Source organism: Saccopteryx bilineata, chromosome 7, assembly GCF_036850765.1.
Source record: "Saccopteryx bilineata isolate mSacBil1 chromosome 7, mSacBil1_pri_phased_curated, whole genome shotgun sequence".
Lineage (NCBI taxonomy): Eukaryota > Metazoa > Chordata > Mammalia > Chiroptera > Emballonuridae > Saccopteryx > Saccopteryx bilineata.
In genome coordinates this window covers 26,109,775-26,127,056 of record NC_089496.1, presented here as the reverse complement: position 1 = coordinate 26,127,056, position 17,282 = coordinate 26,109,775, and the positions used below count along the sequence as shown (strand labels likewise).

At 39.8% G+C, this 17,282-nt stretch overlaps 1 protein-coding gene across 1 annotated transcript in view; it reads right to left on the bottom strand.

Annotated features, from left to right (window-relative positions):
• The window catches only part of ASB4 (ankyrin repeat and SOCS box containing 4), a 61,274-nt gene that overhangs the window by 5,745 nt on the left and 38,247 nt on the right, over positions 1-17,282 (bottom strand). The window contains exon 3 of the mRNA XM_066240054.1: positions 8,187-8,677. Within this exon, the coding sequence (XP_066096151.1) occupies positions 8,187-8,677 (491 nt within the window). The remainder of the gene's footprint in view (positions 1-8,186; positions 8,678-17,282) is intronic.

Here is a 17,282-nt window from a genome sequence, read left to right as displayed (position 1 = left end):
TATAAAGATCACCAAATATCCCTTCAGCACCATGAGCAAAAGTACAAAGGAGACAACAAGGATGTCAGGGTGGAGAGCAGGGAGGAGGCTGAATGGGAAACACCCAATGGCTCCTCAGCTCGCTTCACTGTTAGTCTTTAGAATGAGGGTCACTGAAGTTTTGAGAAAGAATAAGTGGGGTTTAATGACTAGTCAGTTATGGGGAATAAAGAGAACAAATTTGAAGCCTGAGATCAAGGACAAATAGGGGTGCCACTGATTGTAATGAGGAAATTGGAAGGTCAGAGTAACTTGGAGATGGGAAGGTAATGAACAGGAGGATATTTCATATACAATGTCTGAGTGGCAGTCAAAAAGGTACATGACAGATGCTCAGTAGCAAGCTAGGGTGAAGATGGAGATTTGTGCACCATCAAAGAATGTTCTAGCTAAAGCTATGAGGCTCATAGTACTCTAAGTGGGTATAAATAAAAAGATAGAGGACCCTGGTCTGAAAAATTGGAAGCTACCAACACGAGGTCACTGAGTAAATGATGGAGAAGTAAACATCATTATATAGTGTTTCCACCATATAAGCATTATAGGTGCAAATAACTTTAATAACATAGATATGTAGAATAAAATAATTAGAAGGCAAAGTGTTTTAAATATTTATTACCTTTGCTTTTCAGATACTTTCTTTGTTGGTTTGTATGATTTAATTTTGCACAATTGTTGTGTTTAATAATAAGTTCACAAAATTTAACAGTCAGCTCTCATGAGCTACTGTGAGCCAATGTCAGCATATAGTCGCTTTTGGTTATCCCAGTCTTTAAGGAGCACAATCAGAAGCCACTGCAAATGAAATATATATATTGAAGCTCCAAACCAGTGAAGGCATCAGAATCCTAGTGTCGAGTGGCCTGGTCCAAATAAGCACAATGTAAATAGTTACTTAATGAAGAGATATATTCACTTACATATTCTGGGCATAGTGCACAAAGCTAAGTAGCAGACAATGACTTTTTCAGCCAGGTCTAAACAAATACAGCATAATCTTGTATCAACCCACAGGGGGATAAGCAGATGAGCCAGAGCCAGAGACCCATTGCTATGGGACCTCTGAAGAGTCAACATTTCTGAATCTACAGAAAGTTTAACTCAAAGGATTTCTATCTGGGTACAGGGCTGTCAGGGTAAGCATGTAATTTTCCAGGAACTTGGTCTTGGAAAATCGAAGCAAATGGGACTATTCTTTTCTCTGTAGCTGAGATGAGGATCGCTTATATGTAGCCCTGTGGAAAAAGGACAAAGAAAATCTGAGTCTGACTAATTGCTTTGAGCACTAGTTATAAACTACCATCGTTGCATCTTAGACTGCTATGGCTGGGAGGTACCTTAGAGAGTATCGAGAGTATCCAATGCCCCTAATTTGGAGAAAAGAAAGTTGAAACCCACAGAGGTCCACAGTAAGAGGAAGCATGGTCTTGGGTTTTCTTCATCTGAGTTTAGTGCTCTTTCAAATATATTTGCTTAATCTTATTTTAAACCTTAGGTAATGACTGGTGAAAGAGATTGTTTAAGGACACAATCCCATTACACAGATTTTTTTTTCTTTTTTCTTTTTTTTTTTTTGTATTTTTCTGAAGTTGGAAATGGGAGGGGGCAGTCAGACTCCCGCATGCGCCACCAGGGGGCGATGCTCTGCCCATCCGGGGCATTGCTCAGTTGCAATCAGAGCCATTCTAGAGCCTGAGGCAGAGGCCACAGAGCCATCCTCAGCGCCTGGGCCATCTTTGCTCCAATGGAGCCTTGGCTGCGGGAGGGGAAGAGAGAGACAGAGAGGAAGGAGAGGGGGAGGGGTGGAGAAGCAGATGGGCGCTTCTCCTGTGTGCCCTGGCTGGGAATCAAACCAGGGACTCCTGCACGCCAGGCCGACGCTCTACCACTGAGCCAACCGGCCAGGGCCTACTGCACAGATGTTTTAAAACAAGAAACACTCTCTTCCATAATTATTTTAGGGCGGATCTTGTTGAAAATTTTAAAGAATTCCCTTGTGAATGCAAAGATGTTGCTAATCATAGGAAGTAACATCTGTCCAGACCTCCATACACATTGTTCTCTAAAGACCTCTAGATACAATTTTCTGGAAGGCTGAATGAACCATGGTGAGAGAAGTACATTGGTAATCACTTGAGTAACTCAGAATAAAGATTTAAATGTAAGAGTTAACTGTAAAGGGATGATAGCTGAAATTAATCTAAGGCCTGAATCAAGAATATACTTATCCTGGAATTATAAAAACAAAAAGCATGAAAAAGTCAGAAAGTTTGCACATGGTTTAGTTTTCCACTTAGAAAACTGACTGTTATATTCTGTGTAAATTCTCAGGTCACACTCATTCTTCATGAAAGCCACACTAGATACATTTAAAGACACAGTGCCCACACACCCAACACAGGTCCTTTGTCTCAGGTGTATTCCTTAACTGTCCTTCCTTGCCAACACTGGGGACACAGAAGAGATGTGCATAAAACTTACTCTCCGCTTACAACATATTACCTACCTCCCAACCACGGTTTCCAGATCTAGAAAATTATAATAGCAAAAGCTGTCTAATTAAATTTGAATTTCAGATAGACAACAAATAATTTTTTTGTATAAGTATGCCCCAAAGAGTGCATGGTACATATTTATACTAAAAATTACTTATAATTTATCTGAAATTCAGATTTTAACTGAGCATCCTGTATTTTATCTGGCAACCCTGTTCCCTGCCCCTACTCAGAAAGTGTTCAGACTAAGTTATGAATACGGGAACATACTGCATTAACAGGTTAGGAGCCTAACTTCACACATTTGGTACTTCAATTTGCACCCAGCCTACTCCCATATATCACAGAGTGATGACTTCTCACTTTTCATTAAGGTAAAAAAAAAAAAATCAAGTAGTTCTTAACCTGCAGTCTGTAGACACATAGCGTCCCAAGCTCCCGCTGCTGTCATTAGATTTCGCTGACAGCGATTACTGAGTTTTCTGCTGACCAAGAAAGGTCTCGCAGCGTGCCAGCCTCCTTCAGCCTGACAACCTCCCAGCCAGCCATCTTCACCGGCACGTCTGGCTGATTCCGGAACTAAGACAACTAGACACACTTTTTTCAGGCCTCAGGAATTATTTCACAAAGCAAAAAAAATAAAAAAATAATAAATAAATAAAAGGACCCTTAAGAGATAGCAAAATCTTAACACTGGATGCTGACTGCTGACTACCAGAAACCTTGACCATTACATGAGAGAGTACTGTGTGGACCCAGAGTGGGGAAGCTACTGCGTCCTTTTTCCGGTCTGGGAAACAGAAGACACTCAATGAACTTCACCTTCTGTGTGTCCCTGGGCTCTCTAGTCTCCCTTCATGGAAGAACAATTGGTCAAAAAAGCTTTCTATAGCGGTGACATCTGGAGAGACTTTCAGATCCTTTATGTCATCACTCAACACCTGAAAGCACAGATTACCAAACAGATTCAAGATAAATGTCCTTGCCACCCTTCCAGCGCAAGTGGCACCTCTTAGCCACTCCGGCAGAAACATTCTGAAGCTCCTTCTGCCCTTGTGTATTAATATATTTGTTTGGGGAAAGGTGCTCGACAATCAAAGGGACTTCTTGTACCCCAGGCTTCACGGGCAGCGTGTTTCAGAGCAGAAATTATCCTCACCTGCCCCAAACCCTCACATACCTTTTCCTCCCCCAAGAAAATGCCTTTCTTGCCCTATGAGAAAACCCCAGCTTGGCTTCCTGGGGTGTCACTTCTTTTTGAATTATGCTGAGGGAGAAAAAAAAAATCAAATGTCCTTTTGTACCCTGGAAAGCAATTGCAGACCATATAATTCCCCTCCCCCTCCTGTTATGTAATTTATACATTGGCCTTCGGTGAAATACACCCTCTACAAATGTGCTTTGTATTTGGAAGACTGCGTCTTCAGCTCTGACCTTGTTCCTGGTAAATAAGAAAACCGAATTCCTCATCCACAAAAGAACAAATTACTTCATCTTCTGGATAAATGAGTCAGTCATTTACTTTTCATCAAGATGACTTTCTCTTTGGAAAGTTGGCCTATGGAGTAGCTGTTCTAAATCACTGTGAAGTACCTGCATAGTAAACTGAATAGTTTCTTTTCAGTTTTCTTTTGGGAGGGGGCCAGTTCTCTTTCTTATGCTGTTAAGTAGCAACAAAATGATTATAATACCAACCATCCACCTTGTGGCCAACACTATCCAAAATCTCTTCAGCATATGGCCAAACTAGAGGAACTCAGAGGAGCAAAACAGAACTGAATGGCTGGTTGGCTCAGTGGTAGAGTGTCTGCCCAGCATGTGGACGTCCAGGTTCAATTCCTGGTCAGGGCACACAGGAGAAGCACTCATCTGCTTCTCCACTCTTCCCCTTTTTGGTTCTCTCTCTCTCTCTTTCTCTCTCTCTCTCTCTCTCTTTCTCTCCCTTCACCTCTTGCAGCCATGGCTCAACTGGAGTGTGTTGGACCCTGGTGCTGAGGATGGCTCCATGGCCTCCGCCTGAGGCACTAAGAAGAGCTTGGTTGCTAAGCAATGGAGCAATTTCCCCAGCTGGGTAGAGCTTCACCCCCTAGTGGACTTACCAGGTGGGTCCTGGTCAGGGCATATGTGGGAGTCTGTCTCTGCTTCCCCTCCTCTCATTGAATAAAAAAATAAAAAAATAAAAAAAAAGAACTGAATGAGAACATGCTAGTGGTGAATCAAGTGTTCCTTGGAACACATAATTGTACGCTTATTTTACAGGTTAGTGGAGCCACCAAAGGCTACAGGGAAGACTCTTACAATGGACTGAGTGTGATCATTCTGGAAGAAGAAGAAAAGGAAACAATTTTGTTAAGCAAGGTTACCAGGCTCAGTGATTTCCCTGCCTTACATACTCCTTCCAGAGGTCCCCAAACTTTTTACACAGGGGGCCAGTTCACTGTCCCTCAGGCCATTGGAGGGCTGCCACATACAGTGCTCCTCTCACTGACCACCAATGAAAGAGGTGCCCCTTCCAGGAGTGCGGCAGGGGGGCTGGATAAATGGCCTCAGGGGGCCACATGCGGCCCACAGGCCATAGTTTGGGGATGCCTGCCTTAGACAATCCTGAAAAGTTAGTATTTTTTACCTTCATTTCTCAGATGAGAAATGGAAGCTGAGAGATTGAGGGACTTGTTCAAAAACCATTCAGCAAGCAAATGGCCAGTCCAGAACTGATACCCTGGTTACCAAGTCACTGTGCCTCAACCTCCTCGTTGCTCCCTCTCAGAGAACTGCTTTGATGAAAAGGACCTGGGGACCTTCCTTACATTCACAAGACCTCTTACTGGAGAATGGAAGCCCTGTTTAAAGGCTTATTATCCCCAATCTGGCTCTCTTGTGGTTACTTTCGCAGAGGCCTGTTTCATCCACAGTCAACTACCAGTGCGTTTCAGAATAAGGTTCAACATTTAGTCTCTGAACAGTCTCACACATTGTCTCTCCTGGTTGGAAACACCCCTGTGGGTAAACTAGACCAAGGAGCACTGATTCCACTTCTCAGCAGTCATGTAGTAACAACAATAGTTATAGCCATAATTAATGCATCAGGCTTTCTATACCATATTCATGAATACTTCCAAGTTTGTACATGTGGTCAGGACCTTTCTGAACACCAGATTTAAACATCAAACTGCCTACCTGACATCTACACTTGGGTGAACAGTAGGCATCTCAGACACAGCAGAACCCCTGATGTTCTCTTTGAAATCAGCTCCACTTGCCTTGTTTCTATCTCAGAAAATAGACGTTTGATTCTTTCTATTCCTTAGACAAAAATCCATGAAGTTATCCTTGACTCCTCTCTTTTGCTTACATTCCACAATTAGTCAATCAGCAAAACTCAATAACCCCCTCTTCAAAACATGTCCTGACTTCTTACCACATTCACCGTTTCTACCGTGGGTCTACGCCACCCTCGTCTCTTACCTAGATTATTGCAATACCTTTGCTCCCCTAGAGTTATTTGCCAAAAGGCTGTCAAATGGATCCTTGTGGAATATAAATCAGACTATATTTCCAACTCAAAATCCTTCAGTGACTTCCTCTCTCAGTCAGAGTAAAAAACCAAGGACATAACCACAGCCTACAAGGCCATATATTGATATATGGTCTGTAAACCACTCTCATATACACCTCTCCGACTCCTCTCCCTTTTTATTCACTCCACTCCCGCCACTTTGGCTTCCTGCTCTTTCTCAAACAGGCTTAGTTCTCTCCTACCTCAGGATCCTTGCACCTGCTTTTCTTTACACCTGAAATGCTCATCCCCCCATTCAGGTAGTCACATGACTTGCTCCCACACAGCCTTATTTTCTCTAATCAACTTGATAAAACAGCTCATAGATAAACACCTAAAAAAGGGCATTCTCTCATTCTCCTAACCTTGCTTTACTTTTCTCCATAGCACCAAACAGATCCAAGTATATATTTTTTTGTTTCTTTTTCCTGTTTCCCACTAAAGAATATATTCCACAAATGCCTTTTTTTCTGTTATCATTCTTATTCACTGCTCTATCCTCAGCTCCTGAACTGTGCCTGGCACACAGCAGGGGCTCGTTAAATATTTGTTAAAATAAATAAATAAGTGAACTTGACCACTTACTCTCTGTAACTTTAAGAAAATATCTCAATGCTGTTACCTTTTAAATAAAGATAATGTCAGTGCCTAGCTCAGAGATTATTCTAAAAATAAAATGAAGTTTTTACAAAGCCTATTTAGAACTCAATAAAGGACATTATTATAACATTACCATTTATTTTTGTATACCTCCTCATCATAATCATTTGGAATTCCCTATAAAAATTTTAGAAAGTTCCAGAACATTTTGAGTATTACGTATAACTCTAAGGGCAAAATGACTTAATCATCCATTAAAATACAACCAAGAAAAAAATCTCTTAGGAAATCACAAAATTCGCTGATGTCATTTCTACACCTGAACAGTCCTGGGTTGTCCATGTGGAATTTTCCCTGACTGAGCGTATTCCCCTTAAATTCTTTAGTGGAACTTTTCTTACAACTAAGCCTCACAATGCAGAACTTCAGACCAGTTTCGGATATTTTACCAAGGGAGGAGGTAGAACTTAGCTGTGAATTTAGTAAAACTCTGTCAACTAGCTTTCAGTGATCCTACATTACTTAGTCAGTTTATACCTGAAACTCCCCTGCTTCTTGTTAATTAATTATGTAGAATGAGTGAGATCCTAGGTAGGGTGTCATTTGATTTATTTTAAGGTGAAATGAATTTTGGTTTCCAACCTAATTACCGTCACCAACTTAATTCCTTTACCTGATATTTACCATAGCATGTGAAAATGATCTCCTTTTGTGTTTGTCTCTCCCACTAGAGTCTGAGCTACCTGAAAGTAGGTATAATGTCTTAGTATATCCGCAGTGTTAATATCTGGTCCCTGCTAGCCCATTAGACTTATCAGTAAGTATTGGTAAAAATAAAGGTGATGCAGTATGGTATTACAAGAATAGACACTAGCACCAAATGGTGTAAGGTTGAATCCTGGCAGTCTCGCTGTGTGAGATGAGGCAAGTTGCTTAACAAACTCTCTGCCTCAGTTTCCTCCTTTATAAAATAAGGATAATAATATTATCTCATAGGGTTGTTATAAGAATTAAATTTTAAAATTCAAAATGCTTACAGCAGGGTGCTTAATAAATAGAATTCATTACATATAATAAATATAATTATTAGTATTCAACAAACATAAGCTTTCAATAAACTGGAAAATTGAGTGGCCCTTTCAGGTCAACTAATTCCAAAGCAGGCACAATCATCTTTAAATCAGGCATTCTGTTCAAGAGACAGCACGTGTATTCCTGTCTGACACCACTCACCTCTCCTGCAGACTTAAAGTGGCTTCTGATCTCGCTCGACTCGGGAAGCCACTGACAGCTCATTGGTGTTCACACATGATGTGGAAGAGTACCTGCCACTCTTGTTCTCATTCTCTGCTCTCAGGCCCAGAGTTCAAACATACTTAGATTAGGACAAGCTAGCTAGTTATATGTGTGAATGTAAGGTCGGGTCGAGGATCGGAAGTAGTTAACCCAAAGACTCAAACCTCCAGCTTGAGTCACTCGGAGGAGCACAGCCTCACCTTATGGAACTGTGGAGGGTATATTCTAGCAGCCCCGTGGTTCAACAGCAGCTGGTAGCAGATCTCAGGCTGGGCGGCAGGCCGCACGGAGGTGACCTTCAGCACGTACTGGATGGCAGCACAGCCATTGATATCCATGAGGTTGGCTTCGGCACCAGCTTCCAGCATCATGTGCATGAGCACGTGGTCACAGTTCCAGGCTGCCTTGTGGAGCGGAGATTTAAAGTCGTCATCCCTGGCGTTGACCTCGGCATGGTAGTCGAGTAACATTCGGCAGATGAGGTGGTGCTCCCTGCTGTACTCCTGCTCTTTAAAGCGGAGGGCCCAGTAGGTTGCGATGGCCAGGGGGGTTTCCATGTGGGCGTTCACACTGTCCACTACGGCTCCGTGTTCCACATAGAAGGCCACCAACTCCGAGAGGCCGAAGTGGGCGGCTGTGTGCAAGGGTGTCTCCTCGTCCTGGTTGTTGGTCTTCATGTTCACATTTGCCCCTAGGAAGGGAGATTGAGGAAGACAATTGTTTAAACTTATTTTGCCATGATACCTAGGCTTCATTAAACAGGACTTTCTTCGCTGCTTCCCTTTTAACTGCTGACTGTTGTACATTATCGGTGTTTTCCATATTCTGTTTCTGGGCCTCATTGAAGCAACTCCTTAAAACAACAGCGCCATCTCCTGGACAGCTAACAATTGCACCGGGGTGGGGGACAGGGTGGCAGCGGAGAACTGAGGATTTCAAGCTGTTTGTCCTTAGTCTTTGGTGGATTGGAAGATACAAAGTGGTTCCTATAATTAATAGCTTTTATCAATGAAATAGTAAATACCATTGAAAAGAAAGGTTATATTGCAACTTTTGAAGCTCAAACAAATAGTTTTAAAAATCATCAGTTTCTTTGAATGTTTCACAAAATCATGTTTTTCATGTCTTTCAAAGTGGAAAGGCCTGAAAGCGAGGGCCAGGCAAACGAGTGATGTGAATGTTGCCCCGCCCTCTGACTGAAGACTGACAGTCCTGGAGCCCCCCAAGTCTGTGAGGGCCCCTTGGGACACACCTGGGGAAAAACACAAATCACAAACACGTCGATCTCCAAACTAACCTAAGGGTCATGTTTTTCATCGAAAGGGGTGGAAACCAGTATAATAGATACTACCATCTCCAAACTAACCTAAGGGTCATGTTTTTCATCGAAAGGGGTGGAAACCAGTATAATAGATATTACCCACTGAAAGAGTGATTTAGAGACTGCAACATTTGATGCACGGTTGACAACGGCTGTTTGAAGTACAAATTATTAGTGCTTGGAAAGCTCTTTAGAAATTATTCTAATCCACTTATTTAATAGGCCAGGCAACTGAAGAGAATTTTCTTTTTCTTATAGGAAATGTGAAGTACTAGAATAGTCAACTTGAGAAGCTGAAATTTTCCTTCTCTGCCTAATTAAATGGGGTGAACCAAATGACCCCTAGGGAGCCTATTCTACTGTCAGTTCTACTGGAAATTTACATAGCTACTTCAAGTATTAATCTGGAGATACTTATTATTAATAATAGTATTTTATTAAGCACTTACCATACACAACATTGTGAGCTAAATGCTCTTCACATATTGCCTCCTCAACTCTTTCTAGCTTTCCTTTGTAACAGCCTGCTTTCAAAATGTTATTCTGTCTACCTCATTTCCTTTCTTCTCTTCCTTCCTTTCCCTTTTCTTTCCTTCCTTCCTTCCTTCCTTCCTTCCTTCCTTCCTTCCTTCCTCCTCCCTCCCTCCCTCCCTCCCTCCCTCCCTCCCTCCCTCCCTCCCTCCCTCCCACAGAGACAGAGAGAGAGAGTCAGAGACAGGGACAGATAGGGACAGACAGACAGGAAAGGAGAGAGATGAGAAGCATCAATTCCTCGTTGCAGCACCTTAGTTGTTCACTGATTGCTTTCTCATACGTGCCTTGACTGGGGGACTACAGCAGAGTGAGTGACCCCTTGCTCAAGCCAGCAACCATGGGGTCACGTCTATGATCCCATGCTCAAGCCAGTGACCCTGCGGTCAAGCCAGTAAGCCTGCACTCAAGTCGAATAGTTGGATGACCCCACACTCAGGCCAGCGACCTCGGGGTTTCAAACCTGGGTCCTCTGTGTCCCAGTCCAACGCTCTATCCACTGTACCACCACCCAGTCAGCCCATTTCGTTTTTGTTCTTTGCTCTCTTTTGGTATTTGAAAACTTGAAAGAAGTATAGAAATCGTGTTACATTTTGTTAATTTTAAAAAATCTGTTCCTTTTATTTCCTTTTTAATGGTGTCTTCTGATCAAATAAAACATATTTGAGAAAGGAGTACTGCTACAAGCATGCTCAATGTCTACATAAAGTCACAGTGCTCTGTGAACTCTGAGACTGTCAGTGCCTAATCACGGAGAGCAGAATTGTAACTGAAGATTATCATTCACCAAGCCATCTGTATGCATCAGTATTTCGCCCCAGGGAAGTCCCGGGTCAGGCCTCCCTTCAGGTCAGCCCTTCTTTCCTCTGGAGTGAAATGCAATGAATAAGAATGTCTTCCCAGAAGCCATATTCAGAGTCACTTCAGACGCTGGAGGGTTTCCAGTAAGGAAGGGGACCAAGGATCAGCACCAAAACGTTACAGGTCAAATCAGAACAAACTCCATTCTTTATTTTTAAATATACTTGGACATTTACAATTGATCCTTGACCTCTTGGTATAAATAGATAGGCTATGCAGTTTGCCTTTCTGAACAGGAGATCCTTACTTTTAAACTATTTGAGTTGTGTCTTTGAATGCCTTCATATTTACAAGGAATATATAAAGTGGGATAATTTGGCTACCTTTTAATTTTAGATTTTGTGATTTATTCAAGAAAGTAGAGACCGTAAACATAAATTCTAGGGAAATTTTTAAAAATATTTTTTTAATGCAGTAGTACAATGCATTTGTCTCCTAGAGCTCTTGTAATGAAGTAGCGCAAACGAGGTGGCTTAAATCACATCCATTCACAGTTCTGGAGACTAGAAGTTTGAGATCAAGGTGTGGGCAGGGTTGGTCCCTTCTGAGGGCTCTAAGCGAGAACCTGTGTCGTGCCTCTCCTGGCTTGTGGTGACGGCAGGCAGGGCTTGGTGTACATTGGCCTGTAGGGGTCACTCCAAGGTCTGCCTCCGTCTTCACAAGGCATTCTCTGTCTCTGTGTCTTCACATGGCTGTCTTCTTAAGAGGGCACAAGTCATATTGCAATAAGGGCCCATTCTACTCCTATTTATTTTAGCTAATTACATCTGCGCAGCCTTATTTCCAAACAAAATCACATACAGACATATTGAGGATCAGGACTTCAGCATGCAATTTCTTTTTGAGGAGTCAATGGAAGAGGATACAATTCAACCCATAACATATAACGTGCATTGCATACTATATAAAATGACATATATGCAGTTTTAAAAATATTGTAAAGCTGTCATCCATATAAACATATCCCAGGCCAAGAAATCAAACACTAAAAAAAATAAAGTAGAAATCGAACACTTTCAGACCTCGAGAATGTTTCCCACTTTCCAGTGTATCCTTCTCTATTACAACTCCTCCATCTTACTAGAAGTAACTATTTTTCTGACTCATGATCATCACGTTTTTTCATTTCTCTATAGTTTTACCACCTTGTTTATATCTCTAAACAAGATACTTTGGTTTCATTAATTTTTGAACTTTATAAAAATAGATTAATACATTAATAAACATTCTTTATGAGTTGCTTTTTTCACTCAATGTTATGTTAATGAAAATAATTTATATTGTTATACTTTTGTTTGTTCATTTTATTGTGTTCTACTGCATAGCACTAGTAACACACAGTTGATCCACCCTACTGGTGATGGGCACTTCCAGTTTCAGGTTATTCTGAACACTGCTGCCATGAGCATTCTTGTAGATTCTTGTCCCTGGAGCTACGTGCAGGGGTTTCCCTGGGCTCTGTACTTATGAGTGGAATTGCTGGGTCATTGGGCACGTATCTTCAGTTCCTTAGATGGTATCAGACCAGTTTTCACTCCCATAAGCAATGTGTGAGGGTTCTGGTGCCACATTCTTGTCAATACTTGGTATTTTCAGTCTATTTCATTTTATTCAACCCGGTGGGTGTGTGGGGACAACTCATTGTGTTTGAATGTTTGTTTTCTTAGTTAACAATTTGGTTAGCCATATTTTAATATTTTTATTGACCAACCGTGCCATTTTTTTATTATAAACATTCCCATGTGTTGTATAGTTATCTTAAATATCATTTTTAAATAACTATAGAACATTCTATAGAGTGAATTTACCTTATTGTTAGATGTAAGGATTTTTTCTAAAGTTTTGATCTTACGACTAATGTGACAAGTAATAAATCTGTATGTAAGTTTTAGTATTATTTTCTTGGTATAAATTCCCCCCAAAATAGTTTTTAAGCTAAAACAGTGGAACATTATAAGAGCCTTTATAAATAATTGTCAAAAGTTATATATACATGTATATACATGCATATACATACATACATACATGTGTATATATATACATATATACATACATATATATACATATGTGTGTGTGTGTGTATATATATATCATTGATATGGGAAAGTGCTAGTTCACTCACCAGTGTGCTGTTATACATTTTTTAAAAAACTTTATTTTTTTGCTAGTTAGGAAGGAAAAAATGGTCCTTTTTTTTCTTTTGATAAATGTCCAAATTTTTATCCTTTTATACATTGAAGGCTTTCTGTTTTGTTTACATTTATATGTAACTTTCATTAAAAGCCTGATTTTAGATTTTCATTAAAATCTAAGCCTGTGCTTTCATAATTGGTATAAAATTTTAAACCAGTTTAAATTTAAAGTTTTTATTTTTTAGAGAAAGAGAAAGGGAGAGAGACAGAGAGAGAAAGAAACATTAATTTGTTGTTCCACTCATTTATTCATTTAGCGGTTAATTCTTGTTATGTGCCCTGACCAGGGATCAAACCTCAACCTCCGAGTGTAGGGACAATGCCCTAACCAACTGAGCTATCTGGCCAGGGTTATTTGGACTTTCTTTTATATTTATTTTTATTTTTTTATTAATTTTAATGGGGTGACATTAATCAATCAGGGTACACAGGTTCAGAGAAAACATCTCCGGGTTATTTTGATATTTGATTATGTTGCATACCCATCACCCAGAGTCAAATTGTCTTCTGTCACCTTCGATCTGGTTTTCTTTGTGCCCCTCTTCTCCCCCCACCCCCTCTCCTCCCATCCCCACCCCCAGTAACCACCACACTCTTGTATTGGGACTTTCTTAAATACAAGGATGTCAACTTCATATAGTCAAATTCAAAACAAACACTTTTTTAAAAAAAATGCTGGATTGTCTTTCTTGTCTCAGAGGCTGCAAAGCTATCCAGATTAATTATAATTTAGTTTTCTTATAGATTTTTAAAATGTTTAACTTTGGATTCTTATGAAATTTTGGTGTAGAAATTAATTTAGTAAGAATTGACATTCTTACAATATAGAGTCTTTCTAGTAAAAAAAATATTATCTCTTTCTCTAAAAGATTTTCTTTACATTCTGTTAACTATACCCCTCCTCAAAAAAAAATTTTTTGCAGTAATTTTCATTCTACAGAAGCAGGGTAAATTATTTGAGATAAAGTAACTTTTAATGAGAGAAGGTCTTTCATGAACTTTTTATGCAGGATGATATCCAGAAGTAGTTTGGAACGGTAGCAAATGAGACAGATAAAAATTATAATTTGCACTGTTTGATGAAAAACAAAAACTTTCCAGATTTCACCTATGGGCAAAGGAGGGAGAATTTGTGTACACCAACAATGGGACAAATAGGGGAGATAAAATAAGAATTTGAACGCAAAGTGGGAGCTGGTCACAAAAAGTGGTGCCTGACCCGCCCGGCCAGGTTCCAGGGGAAAGGTAATCCTGAAGCTAGGATTACTGAGGACACAGTGCCAGTCACATATTACATTTTTTCTGCTCTCCTAGACTGCGTGATTGTCTCCTTTCATTATCTTTCAACAGAGAGAATAAACTTCATGAATCCTGATTATGAGACCTCATATTCCCTTACTTTTTTCCAAATAAAATTAAACTGCCTCCAAGTGCCCGTTGTTAGGTTGGCTGATCATAGGTACTCAGTCATCCTAGTGGCTCCACCTGCTGGGCTTTGCTACTCCTGCAAGTACCAGTTGGCGCATGGAAGCTTCTACATTCATCCCAAGTTCTGTGACCTCCAAAGCTCCCTGACAGTGGGAGCAAGAGGAGGTCTCTGTCATTACAGAAGCTGTGACCATGCTTACTTTAGTTTTCTTTTTTCCAAGATAAAATTTTCCAGTAAAAAACCCACCCCATTTCTCCTTTCTTCCTTCCTTTCTTTCTTCAAGGAGGTAATTACTGAAGTTGAGTTTTGTCATTTCCTTGTAAATTTTTGTTCTTTTATTACTCACATATTTATCCATAAACAACGCATATACTATTATTATGTGTTCTTAAAAACTGTGTAAGTGGTATCTTACTCTTGCAATCTATTTTGATCAGTCACCTTATGTTTTTGAGTGGAGAGTTGATTTTTCTTTTTTTCATTTCAACTGTTGAGTAGAACTACACTGCATAATTAAACTACAGTTTAGGCATTCTTCTACTAATGACAGTTATATTGTTTTAGCTTTTTCATAATAACAAATACCTTTCAAACTGTGCAGAAGTTTCCTGAGAGAGAGAGAAATAGAATTACTAGGTAATAGAGTATGAACATTTTCAACTATATTAAATTATACTCATCAGTGGTTATATCAATTTATAGACACATCCATACAGTTTAAACATTTCCAACACTTGATACTGTCAAACAGATTAATGTTTGTCAATTAGATGGTATGAAATGGTATTTTGATGTAGTTGCATTCCCCTGGTTACCCATAAAGTTGCGTGTGGTCTCATATGTTTACAGGCAAAAAGATTTCCAATTGTATAAATTGTCTATTCATAGCCTCTGGCCATATTTCATTGGGTTGTTTGTGTTTTTCTTATTCATTTTTCAGGATACAAATAAGATCATTACTGAGAAAATCATAAAAACTTTATTGAAGTCAAGGGACTTAAATTTAAATAAATAGCCTGCTTTGCTATGTTCATAGATAGAAAGATTCAATATTATAAGGATGGCAATTCTTCCTGAATTGATCTATAAATTTAGTGCAATTAAGATATTATTCTTACAGAATTTGCATAGAATAAGAAGCAAGTCAATTTTGTAAAAAAGTGAAAAGGATGAAAAGGAAAGGAGAGATGGTGAAGAGGGTGTACTTTCCCTACCAGATATCCAAGCAAATTACAATTAAAGCACTTTAGTATTGACACATGGAGAGGCAACTAGACCAATGAAATATATTCAAGAGCTTAGGAAGAAACCTACTTACAAAAAGCATCTGTAATGACAGATGGGGCAGTATGAATCAGCAGAGAAATAATGGACTATTTAACAGAAATATTGGGATCCAAGACTAACAGTGTTGTAAAAGCACAAATTAGAATTCATGAGGGAGGGTATGTGCCTGTGTATGAAATTTCAGATCAATCAAAGATGAATGAAAAGCTAAATAATAAATTCTTAAAATACACACTTATTGTAGGATCACTTTGTAAATTCTATAATGTCTATCCACAATGGTGTATATCCCAAACCAATATAATATTGTATGTCTACTGGTAATTGGAAAATGAAGAATAAGTGAATAACATAAACATGGAGGAGTTGGGACTGGGAGGGAATGAGCAGCCCTCTCCACTCAGTCACTATGTTTACAGAATATTTGCTCAGCTTACTAGCTTTTGACTGAGGCAGTGTTATCCAAGACTTCTGTTAGAATTATTCTAGCCCTCTATTAGATCTTAAACAATAGAGTGCTATGTGCTTGAATTCTCCACTCCTTTGACTTCCCTTCCACCAGATTACCTTGTCTGTAGCTCTCCAATAAACCCGAGCCTGTAGACAGTGTTGATAGGTCCAGATTTAAATTATTCCTTGACGCAGGAATGCCCTTTCTTATCTGACCCAATGCCCCCCAACGTTAATGTCACTGGGAGTTGATTTTTCCATGGTTCAACATTTAAGTGTTCCCCTTTCCTTGTCTTCAGTCCAGTCCCTTTACCCTCCCTTTGGCTAGAAGAGGAAGGAACGAGGAATCTTACCAGGTGCTCCGATTCCTCTATGGTTTTGCCTTTCCCTTAAGCAACCTACATCTTTGTTCCCAACTAGCCCACCTGATATTGAACATTTCATCCAATTTTTTGATGTTCTCACATCTCAAGACTCACGCATTTATTCTTCAAATCTTTATTCTGTTTCTATTCTGTGTCAGGTACAGAGAGGCACCTGTGTATAAAATGATCGAGATCCCTGCTACCAAGTAACATACATAGTAGTTGAAAGCAGAGGTGGATTAAGGTAGGTTGAGGCTCCAGGTGCAGAAGAAAATATAAGGCCCCTTGTCATTAGGAAAAAAGTGTAAAGTTGGGGTTTTGCAGGGCCCTTCAGAAGTCGGGGCCCAGAGCGCGTGCCCAGTGTGCCCGCTGTTAAATCCACCTCTGGTCGAAGGACAGAAAATGAACACATGGGTAAATATGCGATAATATAATTAAAATAGTAATAAATACAATGAAGAAGATAGAACAGGTTTTAATGACAGTGACTAACATTAGAGTTGACTAGTGAGAAATTGACCTCTGAGGGTAGCCATGAAATAACCAAAAGAAAAACATTCTAAATAAAAAGAATAGCAAGTACGAAGGCCCAACAGGGGTAACAGGTGTGGCGTGTTCCAGAAACAGAAAGAAAACGAGGGGAAGAAAGATACCAGCATGATGTTGGACCCTTGAGGCCACACAAAAGACTGGGTTTTATTCTTTGACCTAAAACATTTCATTTTAATATGACACTTCTTAAAGTTTGTGGTAAGAGGTTAAAAATATCTCCTTGGTTTTACTGTTGCTGGCATAGTCAAAACTCTTTAAATAGTTTATTCTAGTATCATTGCAACAGAAAAGATAGTACATATAAACCA